This window comes from Podarcis muralis, chromosome 1 (genome assembly GCF_964188315.1).
Source record: "Podarcis muralis chromosome 1, rPodMur119.hap1.1, whole genome shotgun sequence".
NCBI classification, from domain to species: domain Eukaryota; kingdom Metazoa; phylum Chordata; class Lepidosauria; order Squamata; family Lacertidae; genus Podarcis; species Podarcis muralis.
Window position 1 is genome coordinate 113374230 of NC_135655.1, and position 21520 is coordinate 113395749.

At 39.5% G+C, this 21520-nt stretch overlaps 1 protein-coding gene across 1 annotated transcript in view; it reads left to right on the forward strand.

The window, feature by feature from the left end:
• The window catches only part of TTN (titin), a 289919-nt gene that overhangs the window by 163863 nt on the left and 104536 nt on the right, over positions 1 to 21520 (forward strand). The window contains exons 144-171 of the mRNA XM_077916555.1: positions 143 to 1534; positions 1921 to 2004; positions 2306 to 2389; positions 2638 to 2718; positions 3799 to 3882; positions 4333 to 4428; positions 6740 to 6817; positions 7404 to 7499; positions 7996 to 8082; positions 8477 to 8524; positions 9109 to 9189; positions 9896 to 9949; positions 11050 to 11445; positions 12339 to 12614; positions 13543 to 13818; positions 13948 to 14087; positions 14576 to 14702; positions 14799 to 15062; positions 15163 to 15429; positions 15605 to 15868; positions 15961 to 16100; positions 16256 to 16382; positions 16530 to 16796; positions 16900 to 17166; positions 18514 to 18780; positions 18977 to 19116; positions 20362 to 20488; positions 21330 to 21472. Coding sequence (XP_077772681.1) covers positions 143 to 1534; positions 1921 to 2004; positions 2306 to 2389; positions 2638 to 2718; positions 3799 to 3882; positions 4333 to 4428; positions 6740 to 6817; positions 7404 to 7499; positions 7996 to 8082; positions 8477 to 8524; positions 9109 to 9189; positions 9896 to 9949; positions 11050 to 11445; positions 12339 to 12614; positions 13543 to 13818; positions 13948 to 14087; positions 14576 to 14702; positions 14799 to 15062; positions 15163 to 15429; positions 15605 to 15868; positions 15961 to 16100; positions 16256 to 16382; positions 16530 to 16796; positions 16900 to 17166; positions 18514 to 18780; positions 18977 to 19116; positions 20362 to 20488; positions 21330 to 21472 — 5753 coding nt within the window. The remainder of the gene's footprint in view (positions 1 to 142; positions 1535 to 1920; positions 2005 to 2305; positions 2390 to 2637; positions 2719 to 3798; positions 3883 to 4332; positions 4429 to 6739; positions 6818 to 7403; positions 7500 to 7995; positions 8083 to 8476; positions 8525 to 9108; positions 9190 to 9895; positions 9950 to 11049; positions 11446 to 12338; positions 12615 to 13542; positions 13819 to 13947; positions 14088 to 14575; positions 14703 to 14798; positions 15063 to 15162; positions 15430 to 15604; positions 15869 to 15960; positions 16101 to 16255; positions 16383 to 16529; positions 16797 to 16899; positions 17167 to 18513; positions 18781 to 18976; positions 19117 to 20361; positions 20489 to 21329; positions 21473 to 21520) is intronic.

The window sequence follows — 21520 nt, forward strand, 5'->3', positions numbered from 1 at the left end:
GTGCATTATGTTTCAATCTTCTTCTTCATATTAGCTACATATCTTTTGCCCCTTCTTAAAAGTAAAACTAATCTCTTTTAAGCACCCAAAGTACTTCGGAAAACTATGCCAGTTTAAAAAGTAACTCTTGTTTTACCTAAAGAACCAGAACGCTTTGCTGTGTCTGAAGAAGAGACCATTAGTGTTTATGAAGAAGAAAAAGTCACTGTTGAGTATGAAGAAGAAGTCGTCACTGTTGTTGCCGAAGAACGTGAACCTGCTATTGTGCCTAAGAAACCCAAGCCTACCATAGTCCCTAAGAAACCAGAAGCTGCAGCCGTGCCGAAACCACCAAAAGCTGTACTTAAAAAACCAGAACGCCCACCTGTTAAAGAGACCTTGGAATATGAAGAAGAACGAGAGGTGCAAACGATTGTTGGGTACAGAGAGCGAACACATGTTTCTGTCCACCAGGATATAGAGGCTATAGTTGCACTTGAAGAACCCGAGAGTGCTTCGGCTTTTGAGATCACAGAGCCTGAGCAATACTTTATTGAGGGATCAGAGGAGATTATTTCACTTGAAGGACCCGAAGCTGTCCCAGAAGAACCAGAAGCCGTTGCTGCTCCGGAAGAAACGAAACCTGCTATTGTGCCGAAAAAGCCGAAGCCTACTGCTGTAGCTAAAAAGCCAGAACCTGCGGCTGCACCCAAGAAACCAGAACCTATTGCGGTGCCTAAAAAGCCGAAACTTGCTCCTGTACCTAAAAAACCAGAGCCTCAGAAGCCAGAACCCTTGTTCAAAAAGCCAGAACGCCCACCAGCTAAAGAGGCCGAGGAGTACGAAGAGGAACGAGAGGTGCAGACTTTTATTGGAAAGAGAGAGCGACAACATGTTTCTGTCCACCTAGACATAGAGGCCATAACTCCTTTTGAGGAACCTGAGAGCGCTGCAGCTTATGAGATGGAAGAAGAAGAACAATACGTCATTGAGGGGTCCGAGGACATCGTTTCCCTTACAGGACCTGAGCCTGTTGCTGTCCCTGAGGAACCCCAAGTCGTTGCTGCTCCTGAGGAACCTAAGCCTGCTCTTGTGCCCAAGAAACCCAAGCCTGTTGCTGCGCCTAAGAAACCTGAACCTGAAGCTCCTCCCAAGAAACTGGAACACGTCGTGGTGACGAAAAAGCCGAAACCTGCCGCTGTGCCTAAAAAAACAGAGCTTGCGGCACCGCCCAAGAAGCCCGAACCCTTGTTCAAAAAACCAGAACGCCCACCAACTAAAGAGCCCGAGGAGCACGAAGAGGAACGAGAGGTGCAGACTTTTATTGGAAAGAGAGAGCGGCAACATGTTTCCGTCCACCAAGACATAGAGGCCATAACTGCTTTGGGGGAACCTGAGAGCGCTGCAGCTTATGAGTTGGAAGAGGAAGAACAATACGTCATTGAGGGGTCTGAGGACATTCTTGCACTTGAAGCACCTAGAGCTGCCCCCGAGGAACCAGAAGTCATTGCTGCTCCTGGAGAGCCTACGGAAGTACCTAAGAAACCAGCAAAAGGTATATGGCATAATCTTTTCCAGTACAAAGAGTATGTCTTCCTTAAAGCAGAATGCTGACAAGCGTTGCTTTGCCAACTTTCTGCTGAGCAATTCGAAAAACTGCTCTTGGAAACAAAGTTGTTGTGTGTGTACATTGGTGTGTGGGTGTGTGAAAGAGAGAAAGGTTCTTTCTGATTCTGCAAAGCAATTTGCTTAGGCCTGCAAGAATTTGAAATTTCCATTATTAATTGACATGAAAGTAAAAAAAACTTAAATGTATGAATGAAAACAGATTCAGGAAGAATTATTCATTTGAAGCTGGATGAAGGTGATGTCTGATGTGCCTGTGGGTTGATGGATCTATTTTTTCCCTGTCTTTTAACAAACCAACTAATATCTTTAAAGTGCCTGAGGTACCCAAGAAAGCTGTTCCAGAAAAGAAAGTACCAGTTCCTGTGGCTAAAAAAGTCAAACCGCCACCAGCTAAAGGTATATGTCCACACCTAAAGAAGAAAATTTCTTTGTTCTTCTTAAAATACTCTCTTCTTCTGTACTGTCTCTCCTATAGTTTTTGCTTGACTGAAATAACCTAGTGTTCATTTTATAATACGAACTCTGTATGTATAATACGAAGTCTGTATGTCTCTAGATACGATGTACGTCTATGTATCTGTCTGTAGCATTAATCTTGCTTTTGATACGTCCTTAATTCTTCGTTCCTCTTCTTAACATCTTGGTACCTCTTACTTCAATATTTCTCAAAGTAAAAATAGAAATATTATCTTTAAAGTGCCTGAAGAGCCCAAGAAAGTTGTTCCCGAAAAGAAAAAACCAGCTGCTGCACTTAAAAAACCAGAAGCTCCTCCCGCAAAAGGTACTTTTATCATTCACGGAGAAAATCATTATCTTGCTTGCTGCGTTTGGTTCAGCTGTTGGATTTGTAAATCGTACTAATGTGTATAAATGACAGGCTGAGCCTAACTTGGGAGGGGATGGGGGTGAGGGAGTGTTTGTGTCCAAACACAATAGGTAACTTCAATACCTTCAGCAGCTCCGCTTTTGCTTTTAATGCCTTGTTTGTTTTACCTACATGAAAGTAAAACTAATTAAAATTTCTTGAAGTCCCTGAAGTCCCTAAGAAAGTGCCAGAAGACGAGGCCCCTCTTGCTGTTCCTAAAAAGCCGGAACCTCTGCCTGCAGAAGGTAGCTCTACCTATTAATCACGACCTCATTCTTATCCAGACTGCTATGTCCGCTTTGTTTGGTCATACGTTTTATGTGGTCCTGTATGTATATATAAGGCAGGGTGGTGGTGGTGGTGGTAGAGGACTCTGTCTGTTCTTTATGATGTCTTTCTGTTTAAAGTCTGCCTTTCTACCTTATTACGGATTTCAGGCCACAGCCTTCAATGGCTGCGAGCAATTCTAACCGTGGAAAACCCACGCTTAGAATCTTGATTTGCCATAAAAGACTGAAGCTAATACTTCAGTTATCTCCTTTTGCACAAATTGGCTTTGGCCTTTTTGTCACCTTTCTGCTGTGTGGTGTTGTACTCCTTCTGGTTGCAATTATAGTACTGGCCTCATTTATAGGGAGAAATCAGAAGCAGTGCTTTTTCTTTCCTTTTTTGTCCAGCAGCAGCAAATCTACCTGGGGCTTTGGCACAAATTTTTATTGATCCCAGAGGCACATTTGACCAATGATGTGCTGCAGTGCTTCAATTCAACATTGTGGATTGAGCCCTCAAGAGTTGGCAGGGGATTCTTAGATTTCACACCAGAACTGTAGCTGTAGTCTTTATGTTGAGGGATCTGGATTGTGAACGTTTGAATGAAACACAGCTGCATCAAATAGTTGCTTTGTACAGAATTGGACCTTATCAGGCCATCAAAGCTGCCCCAACTTCTTTGAAGGGGAAAAACACATGTATATATATAAAAAATCTGTGAATCTGATGGCAACAATCCTTTTTTAAAATATGTGTGAATATAATCTGGACACACACTTTTCAAAAGCGACATCAAATGCAGAATATATAGGCCTTTGTGCAGAGGGCTGCAGAGGGTTCATAGAGGCCTGATGCAATTTCTGTTTACGAAAGCATCCATTTAAGGGCCCTCCATCCATTTATGTAAAAAAATACACTGTGACACTGGTGTGTTTGTCTGTGAATGTGTATGTTGTAATAATGTCCCCGCTATTTTGTGCAATATGTCTCCAATTCTTCTTGCCATTTGATCTTTTAAATGGCAATCTTATCTTCGTTGTCGATATTCTTTAAAGAGCCAGAAGTTACAGAGGAAATTGAACCGGAAGAACCAGTACCTGTTCCTATTCCAGAAACAGAGGAGATAATTCCAGATGAAGGTATATACTAAAGTGTGAATGAAATATACCACTTTCTTTTGTACCATCTCCATCTTACTGAGTTAGAATTAGGTGTGTTTGTTCCGTGATGTGTACACTCCAGTATGTTTTGTTTTGTTATTTTTGTGTGTGTCCGTATGCGTGTATTTCCAACATTGTATTGCTTTCTGTAACTGTGTTGGTGATTCCCATTACCTTTGACCATGTAAACACCTTTCCCTCTTAATTGACTTGGAAGTTTACTAATGACTTTTTCAAAAACTTTCTTGAACCCATGGGCCATCAGATATTTTCAGCTGAGTTGTTTATTTTGGCACTTGCGTTACTGGGAGTTTTACGAACAGAGTCTATAAAAGCAGTTTATTTCCTTTGATACATTAGATGGTTTTTATCTGAGGTTTATATAGTATAATTACATTTGCACTGAATCTACCGCAATATCATTTAAAGAACCAGAACCGGAGAAGAAGATACCTGAAAAACCCAAACCCCGTGTACCTTTCCCACCAAAAGAGGAGGTTAAGGAGGAAAAGGTTCAGCTTAAAGGTATCAGCAGCGACCCCAACAGTATTTAACAACTTTTACTAAGCCCCAGTTTTATAACTAATGCCTATTGACACATAATAATGTTCTTTGAAAGTGTGGTCTTTAGGCTGCCATCCTATTCCCACTTACCTGGGAGTAAGCCTGATTAAACTTACTTTTGAGTAGGTGTGTATAGGATTGCGCTGTTAATATATTAATGTAAGTCTAACTGAATGTTGTCTGAATGGTTTTCAGCCTAATGTCCCTACTCACTGATGGTTTTCATTTTTATATTGTTTCTAAATTTGTAATTAGGGTTTGCAATCCAGATAGTTAATTTTACCTGTGCTCTAAGGCCTCATGCATGGTGTAGAAAACCTCCCTTTACATTCAATCAGTCACTGTGCTTTGCAGATAGAGAGCCTCCTTCAGATACCATCTTACCAAGAGCTTTGTTCCACATAATGTAGGAATCAGGCCTTAACTGTCTTGGCGCCTACCCATTGGAATTCTGTCCTATTAAACATTAGACAAGTGATGTCTCTGTTGTCTTTTTGGTGCCTACTGAAGATCTTCCTCTTTCAACAAGCCTTTAAATAGATATATTTCCCAGTCTGCATCTGTATTGGAATTGTATTGGGTGTTTTTAGATGAATTAGTTGTTTTGTTTTTTGTGTGTTTGCTGCCCTGGACTCCTTCAGGAGGAAGGAAAGGTTATAAATTTAACAAATGATGATGACGATGTCACCTCACAAACTGCTTTTGAAACTCTCCTGAGTTTCAAACACCAGTCAACGTGTGGCATGTTTGTTTGCTGTCTGAGATTCAGAAGTCCAGAGTCCTACTGAGTGTGTGAAACTTGTTTTATAGTTCTTTGGATTGTATTTAGTTATTTGAAAGTGCATGTGTCAAGCATGGATGTAATATAGCTAGCATTCAGAATTAAGGATAGAGAAAATGGAACTCAAAGCGTTATAGACAGGGAGGAAGATTTATTACTTCCTAATGAAAATCAGTAGTGGATTATCAAAATAAACAACTATGTGTAGCTTTTTTTAAGGTTCCATAAAAAATATTACTCCACATCTCACATTTTGCAATATTCTGATCTTATACAGCATCATGAAAAGATCAAACATAATTTAATATTTCAAAGTTTATCACCTAAGTAATATTTGGTCCTACAAGAATTGCATTTACTTTTGAAAAATCTTTTCTTTTCCCACCATCTCAAGTCAGAGGGAAATAGATCCTCTTCCCAAAACAAGATTCCACCCCACCACCACACACACTTTTATAATAATAGTTTCACGCAAAATTCACAGGGAAAAACTTGGTTATAGGGTCTTTATAGCTCATGTCAAGAAGGAACATTGTGGCTACACAATCTATTAAAGTTTCAACAGAAGTGGATGTCCTCTCTGCTAAGTATATATAGTTCCAGTGAAAGCAAATTATTGTATGATCAGATATGCTAGAACCAAAGTAAGCAATGTAAAGTCTTCAGGCTGCATGTATCCTAAGAAGGCCCTTCCCCAGCCCAAGCAGCCACTATGTGGTAAGTTGCCCACAGACCCTTGTGTCTTGTTCTCGTCTTAAAGAGACTGTAGTTTTTAGTATATTTCACAAAGTAGTATATTTTTCATTCCGTTTCCATGTGTGACTTACTGTGGTTGTTTTGTGTTCAACTCGATTCACTTTTTTATCTATTTTCTTTTTACTGAAGCATACTTTCATTTCGGATGGAGTATTCTGTGGCTTCTTCATCATGGCCTTACTATCATGACTAACAATATTATACAGTGGCACCTTAGTTTTTGATCTTCTCAGAAGCCAAACGTTTCAGTTTTTGACTGCCGAAAACCCTTCGGTTTTGAATGCGCCTCAGAAGTCAAATGGATTCCACTGAGCCCCCCCCCCCCAAGTTTCTCCATTGATTTTTCAGGCTGCCCTTTGTGCCTCGATTTCCGAATGTTTCGGAAGTCGAACAGTCTTCTGGAACGGATTATGATTGAAAACTGAGGTACCACTGTATATACTAAAGTTAAAGTCAAAAATTAAAGTTTAGCAACAAAAATGGTGGTGGTTGTTTTAGTTTTTTAAAGAACTCCTTCTGAAATAAAGTATCTTTGGAAGAGAGGACCAAACTGAACAAAGAGAAAAGTAAAGTAAAGTAGCTAATTTCTCCATGTTTTGTGATTATTCAAATGGAACTGAAAGACATAGCTCTCTTATAATAGGAGGTTTTTCAGTTTTAAATGCTTATTGTACATCAAGCACCCAATGGAGATGATTGCATGTGTGCTTATTCTGAAATTAATATCATTTTAAGCACCTGGACTGAAGCCACGGAGACCCACACCTGAGCCTCCCGCTCCACCACCTAAAGAAGAAGTTGTTTTGAAAAAAGGTAATTTAGCCGTGTTGCTTTTTTCAAAAACCGGAGGACCCCACTGCTGAGATATTTCAGTCCTAATGCCACATTATGAGGTCTAACTGCAATAGCTAAGACACTTCAGCTTCTTCTTGCATCCAACTATAGGATCTCGAGAAGCCCATAAACAATTTCCTCAAGCAGGTTAACTCCTTTGCTTGTTCGAAGAAAATGCTAGTTCTAGACATGCCAATTCTGGGCAGAAAGCTCTACTAGCAACCATAGCTGATGCTGGAAGCTCCCAGACAGTTGGAAGTTCAAAAGTGTCTACTTTATTTGCAACATAAAGAAAGCTGTTGTTGCTTTTGCTTTTGAATATACGGTAATTGGTGCTTTGATTTCACCTGCAATTCTAAAAAGGACTTCTCAATGGAGACTTGGTTGTAGATTATCACACCATGCAGATTTTAAGTGGTGATCAGTTTATCAGCCTTGAGAAATAAGAGGTCACTATTCTCCAGATGTAAAACCAAGCCTATTTGTTAGCCTATGCCATTTATTAATAAAGTTCCTCATCACTTCATCACACTGTTCTTGAAAGAAAATTGTTTTTCTTTTAAAGTCACAAGAGCAGTTAAGAAACCAGAGGAAGAACCTAAGCCAGAGAAGGAACCAAAAGCTCCACCCAAGCCTCTTGAGAAGATTAAGAAGCCTGAAGGTACAACGAAAATCAGATTGCCATGAGGTTAAGCAGTAGGAGACCCTTCTTAGATCCCCATATTCACAAATACTTTCCGAATCTGAAACAGTAAACCATCTGAATTTTGAATAGTTCTTCAGCATGGAAAGAAAAATCCCAACCATTTGGAATATTCAGAAATTTGGGGACACAATCTGCAATGTAACAACTTTCCCTCTCCCATCCCCTTGACACACTCTGTCTTTTCAGTCTTCACTTTGTAAGAACTCTTGTAGAAAGCTACATCTGACATATTCTATAATTGATAGTTTTGATCTGTCTTCTTAATTATCGCTATTGTGTCCCAGCTGTTCATCTTCGCCACATACAGTGTTTTGACATGCTTTGAACTTATTTCTTATTTGTTTTAAATAAATCACACCAGCTACATGGCTCAGGATAAACTCGATTAATGCATCAGGGAAGTCAAAATATATGAATTCAGCTTCCACATAAAACAAATATTTTTTTTAAGTGCCGGAGGTTGAAAAGAAGAAAACTGAGATCCCAGCTTTCAAGAAAAGGGAAGAAAAAGAAAAACCTGTGCCTGAACCAGCAAAAGGTACAAACATGCAGTGCTCTTATAATCGCTTATACAACTAAAACCGCATTTGATCTTGAATATTGGTCTGTGAGCTGCACTAATCTTTAAAACAAGCCAGCTATAAATGCTCCCATCTTTGTGCTCTTCCAGCTGCTCCCTAATTCTTCATGCAGTACCTCGTCATTTCTTCTTCTTCTTCATTAAATGTTCTCTTATTTGTCTTTATATGGTTCAAGCCTGTTCTGTTCCCCTGAAGTAGTATATGAATGTCTTTAAGGCTTCTGTTAACTGTGCTGTTTGTCTCTCCACAACTATTTTTATGCTTTTTTTTTTTTTTTTTTTTTTTTTGGTTTTGCAATGTTCTGTTAAAAAAAACCCTGATTGACCTACTTGTTATTTTTTTTGTTCAAAGTTCCAGAGCCTAAACCAGCCACAATTCCTGAACCAAAGCCTGCTACAGGTAGGACATTTTGAAACCACTGATTATAGACCGTTTTCCTCCAATCTAGTTAACTCTGGCGTTAGCATAATATCAATGGAGCACCAGTATAACATGAGCTTTTTTGAATCCCACCCTATGCCCTTATGTGCTGGTGCAACTCCTTGTTTTATCAGACTGTGGGCTTACATTTTAGCATTTGTAAATTATGCAATCACATTTGAGAATTCTGTAGTGTTCTGCTTATGTTTTGCTTGTTAAAGATTCATTCCAACAAGTTTGCTTGTTAAAGATTCATCCCAGCTAATACCACTGTCTGTTTCTGTGACAAACTAAGGCTAGTGAAAATCTATTTCATGGTTCTAAGAAGTACTAGCAGTGCAAGCCTATGTATGTCTATTCAGAAGTAAGCCCCGTTGCCTTCAATGGGACTTACTCCCAGGTAAATATGTGTAGGATTGCAGACTAAAAGGATTTTTAAAAATGTGTATTGTATAATGTTAATCATTGTTGTGCAGAAGTAGGTCCACTTAACTCAGTGTGGCTTTCCTAGTATGTGTGTTGAGGATTGCAACCTCAGTAAATATATATAACTTTTTCTACAGCTCTAAAATCTCCTAAGCCTCCCGCAGAACCCAAACCTGAAGCAGCTCCTTTAACAACACCAGTGGTTGGAAAGAAAGCAGGTATGACTATTACGTCAGTAATATATTCAAGGGCGGGACTGTATTACTGTTCTGTAATATATTCAAGAGCAGGGTTGTGTCACAATTCTGTGAACTTTTGTAGGAGTAGTCATGAGCACAACAATCATGAGAGAGTTTAAATGTTCTTACTAACAAAAATATTTACAATACACAGCTCACTAAAGAACCTTTAAGGATCACATCTTGTTGTGCTATCAGTGTTCTTCAACGTCAAGTCTTCAGATGTGGTTAGACTACAACTCCCAGCCTCCTTAATCAATGGTGAAGGGAGTTGTAGTGCAACAACATTTTGGGCCCAAACCTTGAATGGACACTGTCCTAAATAACATGCACATGTATAACCCCAATACAGTCTCTGCCACACACCTTTCACCCAGGACTCAATGATAGCAGATGGGGAAATGGGTACACTTAGCGGGAGGGCTTGAGGGTCCAAGAGGATGAAACGACCATTACCACGAGGGAGGGAAATGAGGCTGAATTAAACCATTCATTCATTCATTCATTCATTTGAATATGCACAACTTCTCAGAAGTAATATGAATGCAAGAAGAAGCAACACTTTGAGGAAATAATAGCTGGTAGATAGATAGATAGATAGATAGATAGATAGATAGATAGATAGATAGATAATAGTTTAAACTGGACTTTATTATCTAATACTGCTGTTGCTGTTTTATGTCAGAGCCTAAAACTACACCAAAGGAGGAAGCTGGCAAGGCTAAACTTCCTATTAAAGGTAAGAGAGATTTAAAAAATGGAAAACTGCCCCCCGCAGCCTCTTTAAATATATAGTAACTGTGATCAACAGTCCCAGTATTTATGCTATAAACTACCAAATAACTGACTATCTAGAATAAACCTGTGAGTCATTTGATAAATTAACAGCAAAGACACTCACACACGCTTTGTAGTCAACATTTTTACAATGAGTAGTGTCTCTTCTTTCAGAGAACCTAGGTGGTAGTAAGCTAAATTTTACTCAAAGTAGAGACCTATTGAAATTAATACAGTCAAACCTCGGTTGTTAAACATAATCTGTTCCAGAAGACCATTTGACTTGCGAAATGTTCGGCAACTGAAAACTGAAATCGGAAGCCTAAATACAATACGGAAACTCAAAACAGAAGCCACATACCATGGTCAGATTCTGAAAATCGTTCAAAAACCAGAACAGTTACTTCCGGGTTTTCAGTGTTCAGGAGCCGAAACATTCCAAACGAAGGCGTTCGGGAACCGAGGTTTGACTGTAGACCTAACTTAGTCATGTCCATTAATTTTACTGGGTCTATGCAGAGGAAAAGGTAGCTGAACGCCACCCCGTGTTTTCATGTAACCATTTTCCCAAAGTGCAAATGGTACTTAAAACAAGAGATTGACTTTAGCATGCCTAAATTAACAGGATCACATAAAAATCTAGAATAATTGTTTCTGTTTTTTATGTAATATTCCTGGACTTCAATAAATAGACAGGAGTGGGGTGGGTGGAGGGGTGGGGGGGAGGACGAATATTGCAATCAAATTAAAGAAAGGAGGTGTGAAGGGTTTTGCTCTTTGGACAGAACAATACTTTGTCTGCAGGAACCACAAAGGAGCAAGATGGTCTTCTACATGCCACAGCCATGCCTTGCATTTTGTGTCTTGGTCATGCTAGAATGGGATTGGAATGTCAAAAGGACAGAACTGACTGGCTTGTATATAGAATAGATTTAAATGTTCTAGCAGAAAGAACGGCATGCTTTTCCTGCTGTGTTTAAGACTTGTCATCTTTCATCACACCTCTGCTGACTTGAACTGTGAGATTCATACAAATATCCCTTTGAAATATATTACTTGTAGCCAAAAAGACACCTTCGCCAGCAGATGCCGAGAGGAGGAAATTAAGACCAGGAAGTGGTGGCGAGAAACCTCCAGACGAGCCTCCTTTCACATACCAGCTGAAAGCTGTGCCCCTCAAGTTTGTTACAGAAATTAAAGACATAGTGCTGACAGAAGCAGAGTCGGTAGGCTCTTCCGCCATCTTTGAGTGCCTCATCTCTCCCTCCACTGCCATCACCTCTTGGATGAAAGATGGCAGCAACATCCGCGAGAGTCCTAAGCACAGGTTCCTCTCTGATGGGAAAGACAGAAAGCTCCACATTATTGATGTCCAGCTTTCAGACGCTGGGGAATACACTTGTGTACTGAAACTGGGAAATAAAGAAAAGACCTCTACAGCGAAACTAATTGTTGAAGGTATTTTACGGCATCTCCAGTTGGGCTTGAGTTGCTTATATAGATGTTATTTATGCCCAAAAGTTACATTTTATTTGCATTAGATGTAATTAGATGTAATGAATGCCATCCATAGCACAATATTTTACAAAACACAATGGAACAGGTCCCTGGTCCCAAGTGTGTTACAAGCAATATTTTAACACAGGGGAGACAACAGAAGTAGCTAAGGAGTGTGTGTTTACTTCATTACACAACCTTAGTTTTAGTGATAGCAGGGCACGGGGTCTTCCTTCATAAATTAAATTATACATACATGCCCCTAATTTGACAATTTATTCAGGGCATAGGTACTCTGATGCGTGCACAGAATTTCCTGGCCAAGAAGAATATTGCTTTATGCATGCATGTCACACCCCTATAATGAATGGGATCCACCTCAAATCCAAGAGATAAGCAAGTCTATATGAGCACATGTTGATCTCTGAAGTTAGGGTGATCATTCTAATGCGACAGCTTAAATTTCTATACTGTAGTTTATGGCAATGGTTCCCATTTAGCTAAGTCTTGTGGACTTCCTGTTTTTCAAAAACCAAGCCACGAATCCCCCGCTTTTTGGGGGGGAGGGAATCTCTCTATGGTAGTTTTTGTTACGTGAATGGTGCCATGGACCCCCTGTGCAGGTTACGCCAAGTGTAGATTGCTCAGAGCATGAGAGTGAGACTCTTAATCTCAGGGTTGTGGGTTTGAGTCCCTGCATAGCATGGAGTTGGATTAGAAGACCTTTGTGGTCCCTTCCAATGCTATAATTCTATGATTCTGTGACCCCCTTGGAGTCCGTGGACAACCAATTGGGAACCACTGGCTTGTGGGAGCGGGGAAAAGATGCAAATAACACTTCTCCTGTTCCCTAGAATTACCAGTGCGCTTCGTGAAGACTCTGGAGGAGGAGCTTACTGTCATCAAAGGGCAACCCTTTTATCTAAGTTGTGAGCTGAACAAAGAGAGAGATGTGGTCTGGAGAAAAGATGGGAAAATCATCAAAGACAAATCTGGAAAATTTGCTCTGGGTATTATTGGTTTGCAGCGCGCCGTTACAATCATGGATGCCGATGACACTGATGGAGGTGTATACACTGTGACTGTGGATAATACTGACCTCATCTGTCAGTCAACTGTGAAAGTGGTTGGTAAGTTAAATTTCAAAACTGTGTAGTGTGTGCTTGGGATAAAACTGGGATATGAAGGAATTCTGTTGAGTAATATTAAGCCTGGTACATTATTTTTGCTCTAATATGCTAGTCCTTTTACCTTACTCTATCTTCACTGATCTATTTAAGAAGATTGGTTTTCACTTAAGTTGATTGTGTAATTAGTACTGAAATCATCTGAAGGTCTTTAGTGAAGAGCTGGTTTCACTAGAACTGGAACTCAGTATTTAATTGCCAGTTAGAAAATGATTCAGTCACAATATCACATATTGCTGTACTCCCGACAGCTTGAGGTGGAAATATATCAATCTGTGCAAAGTTTATAAAATTGCCTCTATAGAAGTGCTAACAACTATACCAATTCAGTTCACAAGACTGAAGATCTGTGGTCATCCATGACTCACCTTGGGTAATCTTATTTGAGGGCAGGGAGAGGAATATTTAGCAATAACATCAAATTCCAGCAGTTCTGAGCAAAAAGGGGCCATAAAAAAAAAAATTAAAAAAAATGAAGGGAGTAAAATGAGGCCATCAAAAATATGTTTGGGTTTCTGCATATATATATATATATATATATATATAGGCATTTCCAAGTAAGAAAAGGAATAATTAAAATTAAAATAAATTCTACTTTTCCATTTAAAAAATATATTCAAAGCAGATACACCCCAACACTTTTGTTGTATATTTTTAATTAATAACATATGTGGCAATGCCCAGGCATTTTATTCTGTGTTATCCAGGTTTTCATGGCACTTTGGCTATGTGGTAGCCCTTTAATACAATTAGAGAGAAGAGATGGGCAACCTTTCTCTCTCTCTCATAGCGCAAAGGACCCTTGTCATTCATCTCTACGTGTATTATGCTAATTCTAATGGTTATTATTTTTTTGTCATTTGTTATACAGAAGTGATAAAAGACTGGCTAGTGAAGCCTATCAGAGACCAGCATGTGAAACCAAAGGGTACTGCTACCTTTGCTTGTGATGTCGTGAAGGACACACCAAATATTAAATGGTACAAAGGTGATGAGGAGATTCCTCTTGAACCCAATGACAAAACAGAAATTGTAAAAGATGGACCTCATCTCTTCCTCAAAATTAAGAACTGCATGCCAGAAGATCTCGGAGAATATGCTGTGGAAGTTGAAGGGAAGAGATACCCAGCTAAACTGACCCTGGGTGGTAAGTGTCTTTTGATCTTGATGCAATACATTTGCCAGGGAGTAAGAAAAAAGATGAAAGCCCGCAAGACTGTTGAAGTACTGAATTGATTGCATATATGTTATTAATTTGTTCATTTCTAAATGCCAGAACGTGAAGTTGATTTGCTTAAGCCCATTGAAGATGTCACTATTTATGAAAAAGAAACAGCCAACTTTGACTGTGAGATTTCTGAAGACGATGTCCCCGGTGAATGGAAACTGAAAGGAGAAACACTCAGGCCCTCACCTGTAAGAATCTGTATTTAAGACCTCGTCAATTTGAACGTAGTATAATTATGTTGGTCAATTGTGACCTTGCCCTACCTTAAAGAAGGATTTAGAATCGTTTGGACTTATAGTTAACGTTAGTGTGGTTTTCATTGTAATTATGAAGCTTAAAATCCCAAGAGCAGGGTATCTCCACACAACATAAACATCTGATCCTAGCTCACTGTATAGCTCACCGTCAGAATTTTACTTGTGACCCTAAGAAGACTTTTGTTACCACATATGCAAGGAATTTTAGGGTGATTATTATTGAGTACTATGGACAGCCCCAAGTTTTGTTTAGCTCAGAGGAGGATGGAAGACCATGGGAATATCTTGGCCCTGGATCACTTCAATTACAGAGAGGACTTCGCCATCACATTTATGAGCTGTTGCTTTTAAATCAACACAACATGCTTTGATTAGAATTTTCTTTTGTTACCGTGTACTTTTTCATCTTTTCCTTCCAGACTTGTGAGATCAGAGCCGAAGGAGGAAAACGCTTCTTAACCTTACACAAAGTCAAACTAGACCAGGCTGGAGAGGTTCTCTACCAGGCATTGAATGCAGTGACTTCAGCTATTTTGACAGTGAAAGGTAAAGTGTTTCACTAAAAATGTGTCTCAAATTAGCCTATCGTTTCTGCCATCGTAGTATGTGGGGGGAAATATTCAATATTCTCTTTATTTGCAGAAATCGAGCTGGACTTTGCTGTGCCTTTGAAAGATGTGACTGTACCAGAGAAACGGCAGGCGAGGTTTGAATGTGTGCTCACCAGGGAAGCCAATGTGATATGGACTAAAGGCACTGACATAATCAAAGTTGGAGATAAATTTGACATAATTGCAGATGGAACAAAACACATTCTGGTCATCAATGATTCTCAGTTTGATGACGAAGGAGAGTACACTGCTGTAGTCGAAGGGAAGGAAAGCACTGCAAAATTGTTTGTGGAAGGCAAGTTCATTACTGTCAAGAATTACACTGTAAAAGACACAACAAGAATCAGTCACTGGTTATGACCGGATGGCATTAATTGTCTTTCCCTCTATTTCAGGTGTCCGGCTGAAATTTATCTCCCCACTCAAAGATCAGACAGTGAAGGAAGGAGAAACAGCCCACTTTGATTTTGAGCTTTCTCATGAAGATATGCCAGTAACCTGGTACAAAAATGATAAGAAAATCCACAATAGCAGAACGGTTCTCATTTCTGTAGAAGGGAAGAAACACAAATTAGAAATTAGAGAAGTGACACTTGATGACATCTCCGAAATCAAGGCTGAAGTGAAGGCATTGCACACTAAGGCAAACCTGAAGGTTTTAGGTAATTTATGTTGTCACATTTTGTTACTGGTTGGATCTGTATCTATTATATGTATGTATAAAATACATATCTTTATGTAATTTAGTATTTATGTTTTTCATGTACTAATTCACTCTGATTACTAACCTCTTCAAAAAAATACAACAACACTTCATACCTGACCCATATCTTGTAGAGGCCGACCCATATTTCGTTGTGAAATTGCAAGATTATACCGCTGTTGAGAAAGATGATATCATTCTGGAGTGTGAACTTAGCAAAGATGTGCCAGTGAAATGGTATAAAGATGGTGAGGAACTTGTAGCTTCCAAGAGAATCTCCATCAAGACTGATGGCAAGCGCCGCATATTAAAAATTAAAAAAGCAACCGATGCTGATAAGGGAAATTATGAATGTAACTGTGGAACTGACAAGACAATTTCTGAAGTTAAGATTGAGGGTAAGTGATTGTCCTCCTTCAGTAGAAACTCTTCGAAACATTGTACACTGGTCAAGGCAGGAAATCTGAGATATATACATATTTGCTTTCAGCTCGTATGATAAAAATAGAGCGTCCTCTTTATGGAGTGGAAGTATTTGTTGGTGAAACAGCACGATTTGAGGTCGAAATCTCTGAGCCTGATGTTCATGCCATTTGGAAGTTAAAGGGAGAAACTTTAACAGCTTCACCTGTAAGTCTGTTTCAAAAAAAACCAAGCAAACCACAGCACGTGTTGTTTTTTTAAGAGACACACACAAAAACAATTCTTAGAAAGTTTTAGAGAACACATGAGTGATTAGGACAAATCTGTTATTTTTTCCCCCACCCTCATAAAAAAAAAATCAGGATTGTGAAATGATTGAAGATGGCAAGAAACATGTCTTGATTCTTTACAACTGCAAACTGGATATGACAGGAGAAGTGTCCTTCCAAGCTGCAAATGCGAAAAGCGCTGCAAATCTGAAAGTGAAAGGTAGGCTTCAGAAGGCATCAACTCCCAACCCATCTTTCAGGGTTTTCTTAATGCCCAGCAACATCAATAAAATCCATTGCTGGAGCAGTTTATAAAAAAACAAACAAACACGTGTCTAACACTCTTAATAACCCGGTTTGATTTCAGAGCTGCCTCTCATCTTCATAACTCCTCTCAGTGACATTAAAGTCTTTGAGAAGGATCCTGCGAAGTTTGAATGTGAGGTATCAAGGGAACCAAAGACTTTCCGTTGGTTGAAAGGAACCCAAGAGCTTGAAGGGGATGAGAAATTTGAAATTATAACAGAAGGCACAAAGCACGCACTTGCCATTAAGAGTGTGGCTTTTGAGGATGAGGCTAAATATATGTTTGAGGCCGAAGACAAACGGACAAGTGCAAAGCTGATCATTGAAGGTTTGTTTGTCGCTCTGGTTCTCCCGACGGTGTGTTTGGCTTTCATATTTATGTCATTTGATTCGTCACAGTTTAACTTTAACAAGATGCTTTTGTGGTTTAGGCATTCGCCTTCAATTCATTACCCCTCTCAAGGATGTAACTGCAAAGGAGCGCGAGACTGCAGAATTTACTGTTGAGCTTTCCCATGACAATATCCCTGTTATCTGGTATAAGAATGACCAACGGCTCCATACCACCAAGGTTCTTTCAATGAAGGACGATGGCAAATTCCATACGCTCACATTCAAAGATCTCAATATTGATGACACCTCTCAGATAAAAGTGGAAGCTATGGGCAAATCGTGTGAAGCTAAACTTACTGTCCTTGGTATGTGTGGTCTGAGTTTGATTTACATTATGGCTCTTCTTTGATAGAACATCAACTAGAAGCATAACCGTGTGCTTAGAAGCTTTATTCACATGGGCTTCCCCTTCCTCAGAGCAGTTCTTTAAATCTTATGGGGAGATCCCATTCCAGATTCTTATGGTACAGCTAGATTTGCCTCCACATTAGGGCTTTCTTGGCAGCAGACCTCATACTTTTGAACATGCTTTCAAGAAGAGGTTCATATGAGCTCCTCTTTTGGGGGCCATCTGTCCTCTTTCAGAAAGCTTCTGACAACTGACTGCCACTAGTTGATTTGTTCTGTTATACTGCCATACTACCCTATTAGCAATTCTTTTGTTATTTATTTGTCCTTCGGTTCATTGTTTCATTGTAGTTGTTGCTTTGAATTTGCACCCTTTTCTAAAACATTGCATCCATTGGCTGCCTGTTTCTTTCCGGTAACACAATACAAAGTACTAGTCCTGACCTATAAAGGCCTAAGTGGTCTGGGACCAGCATATCTAAAAGAACATCCTTTTCACATACAAGTCTAATCATCAGTTAAGAATATTTCGGTGGCAAAGCATATGCCTTGCACACAAAAACTCCCAGGTTAAATCCCTTGCTTCTCCAGGTAGTATTGGAAAAGACTCCTGTCTGAAACCCTGCATAGCTACAACCAACCATTGTAGGCAGTAGTACTAAGTTAGATTGAGCCTATGGTCTGACTGAGTGAAAGGCAGTTTCCTATGTTTTTATCTGTTGGGACCTTTTTCCAAACTCCCATGCTTGTTATTGTCATTCAGGCTTTACTTTGAAATGGTCCTATTTTCCTGTTTTTTTTTATTATCAGTAATAGCTTTCAGTGTCTTTATATGGCTCTGCTGTAAGTTTTTGTGCTGCCATTTTATTTTTGTTTTAGTCTTGTTTTTTGGGAAACGTCATCCCTCCTACAAATTTTTGGATGTCGTATTGTCTAAGTTTGTTTTGAATTTGTTGTAAGCCGCCTTGTGGATCCAAATCTCTGGAAGGCAGGGTATAAATCTCTTTTAAATAACCAAAATAATGAAGAAATAAGAAACCACTTTATGGTGTACCACAGAAACACGTTTCTTTCGGGTCCGTGTAAATGGGGAAAAAATGAAAAGCAGAATCAGCTACTTTTACCTAATAACAATAATTTGCTCTATTAAAGTTTCTTAAAAACTTGCTTTTAGAAAACTTTATCCTACATAGAAAATCTAAAAAAAGCACTCTTACCTGAAAAGAGAACTGTCTTGCATAAGTTGGTACAATTTTGAATGTATGAATAATCTTAGAATGTCACATATTCACCTTGACTTGCAGAGGGGGACCCTTATTTTACTGGGAAGCTTCAAGATTACACTGCTGTGGAGAAAGACGAAGTGATTTTGCAATGTGAAATTAGCAAAGCAAATGCTCCCGTAAAATGGTTTAAAGACGGACAAGAACTAACTCCGTCTAAGAATGTTATTATCAAGGCCGATGGCAAAAAGAGAATACTCATCCTCAAGAAGGCTTTGAAGAAAGACATTGGTCAATATACCTGTGATTGTGGCACTGATCAGACTTCTGCTAAGCTGAACATTGAAGGCAAGTTCACATTTACTGGTGTATTATTATATTCTATTTTAAACCGCCCTGAGGATCATTCATTCGAAAGACAAGATATAAATCTTCTTAATAAACACATAAATAAAATCTTCCTGATCCTTCTGTTGTAGAACCCTACACATCAACATGGTCATGAAAGCTAATAATATTGGTGTGGGTTTTTTCCCCTTCACAGATCGTGATATTAAGATTGTACGTCCCTTATATAGCGTGGAAATATTTGAGACAGAGACTGCACGTTTTGATACAGAAATCTCTGAGGAAGATATTCATGCTAACTGGAAACTGAAAGGGGAGCCCTTGACACAGACGCCTGTAAGCAATGCTTTTAAATATTTCCCCACTTCTAATTGAGACTTCTATTGCCTAAAATATGCAGAGGGAAGAACATAAACCTTTGGAAAATCTTTGGAAGATCTGAGAAAGTACTGTAGTGGTACTGAGAAAATAATTTCTATATCAACACAATTTAAATGGCTGGAAACATAAATCGTGCAGTTAAGCAAAATATATAGAATGTAGTCATCCATGTTTCGTATTTACACAACAGAAAATACATAATTCAAGAGGAGCAGTTTTAACGTTAGAAATCTGAAGATTGCTTTTGTAATGAAAAGCAATTGTAAGTAACATGTAAATAATATTTGAGAAAAATATGTTGGTTGCAGTTGTTAAAGCAATGTACCAGGTGCCTCTGAAAGTTAATAACTGTAATCATTTGGTTCATTGTAGCCATATATAGGGGTTCTTTTTTGTTAATGTTCCCATGTAAACAATTCAGAAAATCAATGTGCATGTTTAGCACATTAACATCTCATTGATCTGGACAGTGTGTGGTTCAAGGCCTGAGGTAAAAGTTCTGCAAAAGTTCAGTAGGTCGTAGCCATTGGTTGTGTGAGCAGATGGAAGGGTTGCGCACAGTGCCCTGACCAACTTTAACTCTTTAGCAGCTGGCTGCAACACAGCCAACGCTGTTCAGGAGGGCCTCTGACCCTCCAAAGAGGCTTTTCATGAGGCTCAGTGGGCTGTAGTGGGGAGGGGAAAGATTGGTTGCACAAGCTCCCTTCTGCTCACACAGTCATTAGATACAGAATAATGGGGTCCAAATACAGTGGTACCTCGGGTTACATACGGTTCAGGTTACAGACTCTGCTAACCCAGAAATATTACCTGGGGTTAAGAACTTTGCTTCAGGATGAGAACAGAAATCGTGCAGCAGCGCCGCAATGGCGGCGGGAGGCCCCATTAGCTAAAGTGGTGCTTCAGGTTAAGAACAGTTTCAGGTTAAGAACAGACCTCCAGAACAAATTAAGTTCTTAACCCGAGGTACCACTGTATTGTCAATGTACATGCCAGAGAATGTGTTGTTCTGGTATTTGTACTCCGAGACAGGATGTTGAGAATCATGGTAGCTGCAGCCAGTACAATGTTTTGTCCCCAAAGGGGAATAAAAGGTTGCTACCATTTTGAATATCCAAATACCAGAAATATGGACCTGATAAAAGGAAGTGAAAGCTATTAAGCGTTGTACAAACCTTTGCATTTGTTTGCTCTTGGAAGGACTGTGAAATTAAGGAGGAAGGCAAAAGGCACTGTCTTACACTCTACAACGTGCGCTTGGACCAGGCCGGTAGCGTAGACTTCCAAGCAGCCAATGCCAAATCATCTGCCAATCTTCGAGTAAAACGTAAGTGTCTTGCAAGTGTATCTGTAAGATCACTTGTCTTTTACATCAGTAACTGAGCTAAACTCAAATAAGTTGGGAGTCAGAATGGGGCAAGTGATCTGTTGTTAATGGAACAGTAAATGAGAAGAAGAGACAGGCGGGTGAGCTTAAGTTGAGGAGTAGTTATTTGATATAGTTGTGTCACTTATTATTTCATTATAAAAACTTTTTATAAGTTAATGCTGATACTTTTAATTTAGTTATTTAGTTTGTTTGTTTTTAGATCGTGGGATAGGTATTATATAAAGATTTTCAATTAGTTAATAAGAACAGGTTGTTAGACCACTGGAATCGCCCCTCCTTATTCCAGGATGATTGGCAAGGTAGCATAATGAGTTGTTACGAAATCTAAAATATTACAAACAGACTCTCTGCTGTGCTTGGCATTTGGGGTATAAGATCTGAGAGATCACACCATGCTGACATTTGTGGAAAGTGCCAGTAGCTTGATGGACAGGAACACCTTACACAGTTGGTGACCACTTGTCCCTCTATCCAATTGTAGACCTTGCTATTTTGGAAGGCGCATGCCTTATCTAGCAAGAGGCACGCAGGGCTTGGCAAAGGAGACAGATGCAACGTAGCTTTCTTGCTGATCTTTTCATTTAAAAGGAACAGGCTCCGCAAATAGGGAATCTCCAGTGACCAGCCCTCCCCCTGAAAACCCCAAGGGCCCAGATCTAGCCAGGGAATTTAAATAGCCTCTGTACATCCTACTCCCTCTCTCTTGGGGAAAGGCACTATGGCCGTTAGTAAAAGGTGCAGGTGGCTAATCTGAAGATGTTTTCTTCGTTCCGTCAAGCACGTGTCATTGGCCTGCTGAGGCCTCTGAAGGATGTAACTGTAACAGCTGGGGAAACAGCAAACTTTGAATGTGAACTCTCCTATGAGGGAATTGCAGTGGACTGGTTCTTAAAAGGACAGAAATTGGAGCCCAGTGACAAGGTACAGAAGACATTATTTCTCTTCTCCCCTTTTCCCGTGTCAAACCCT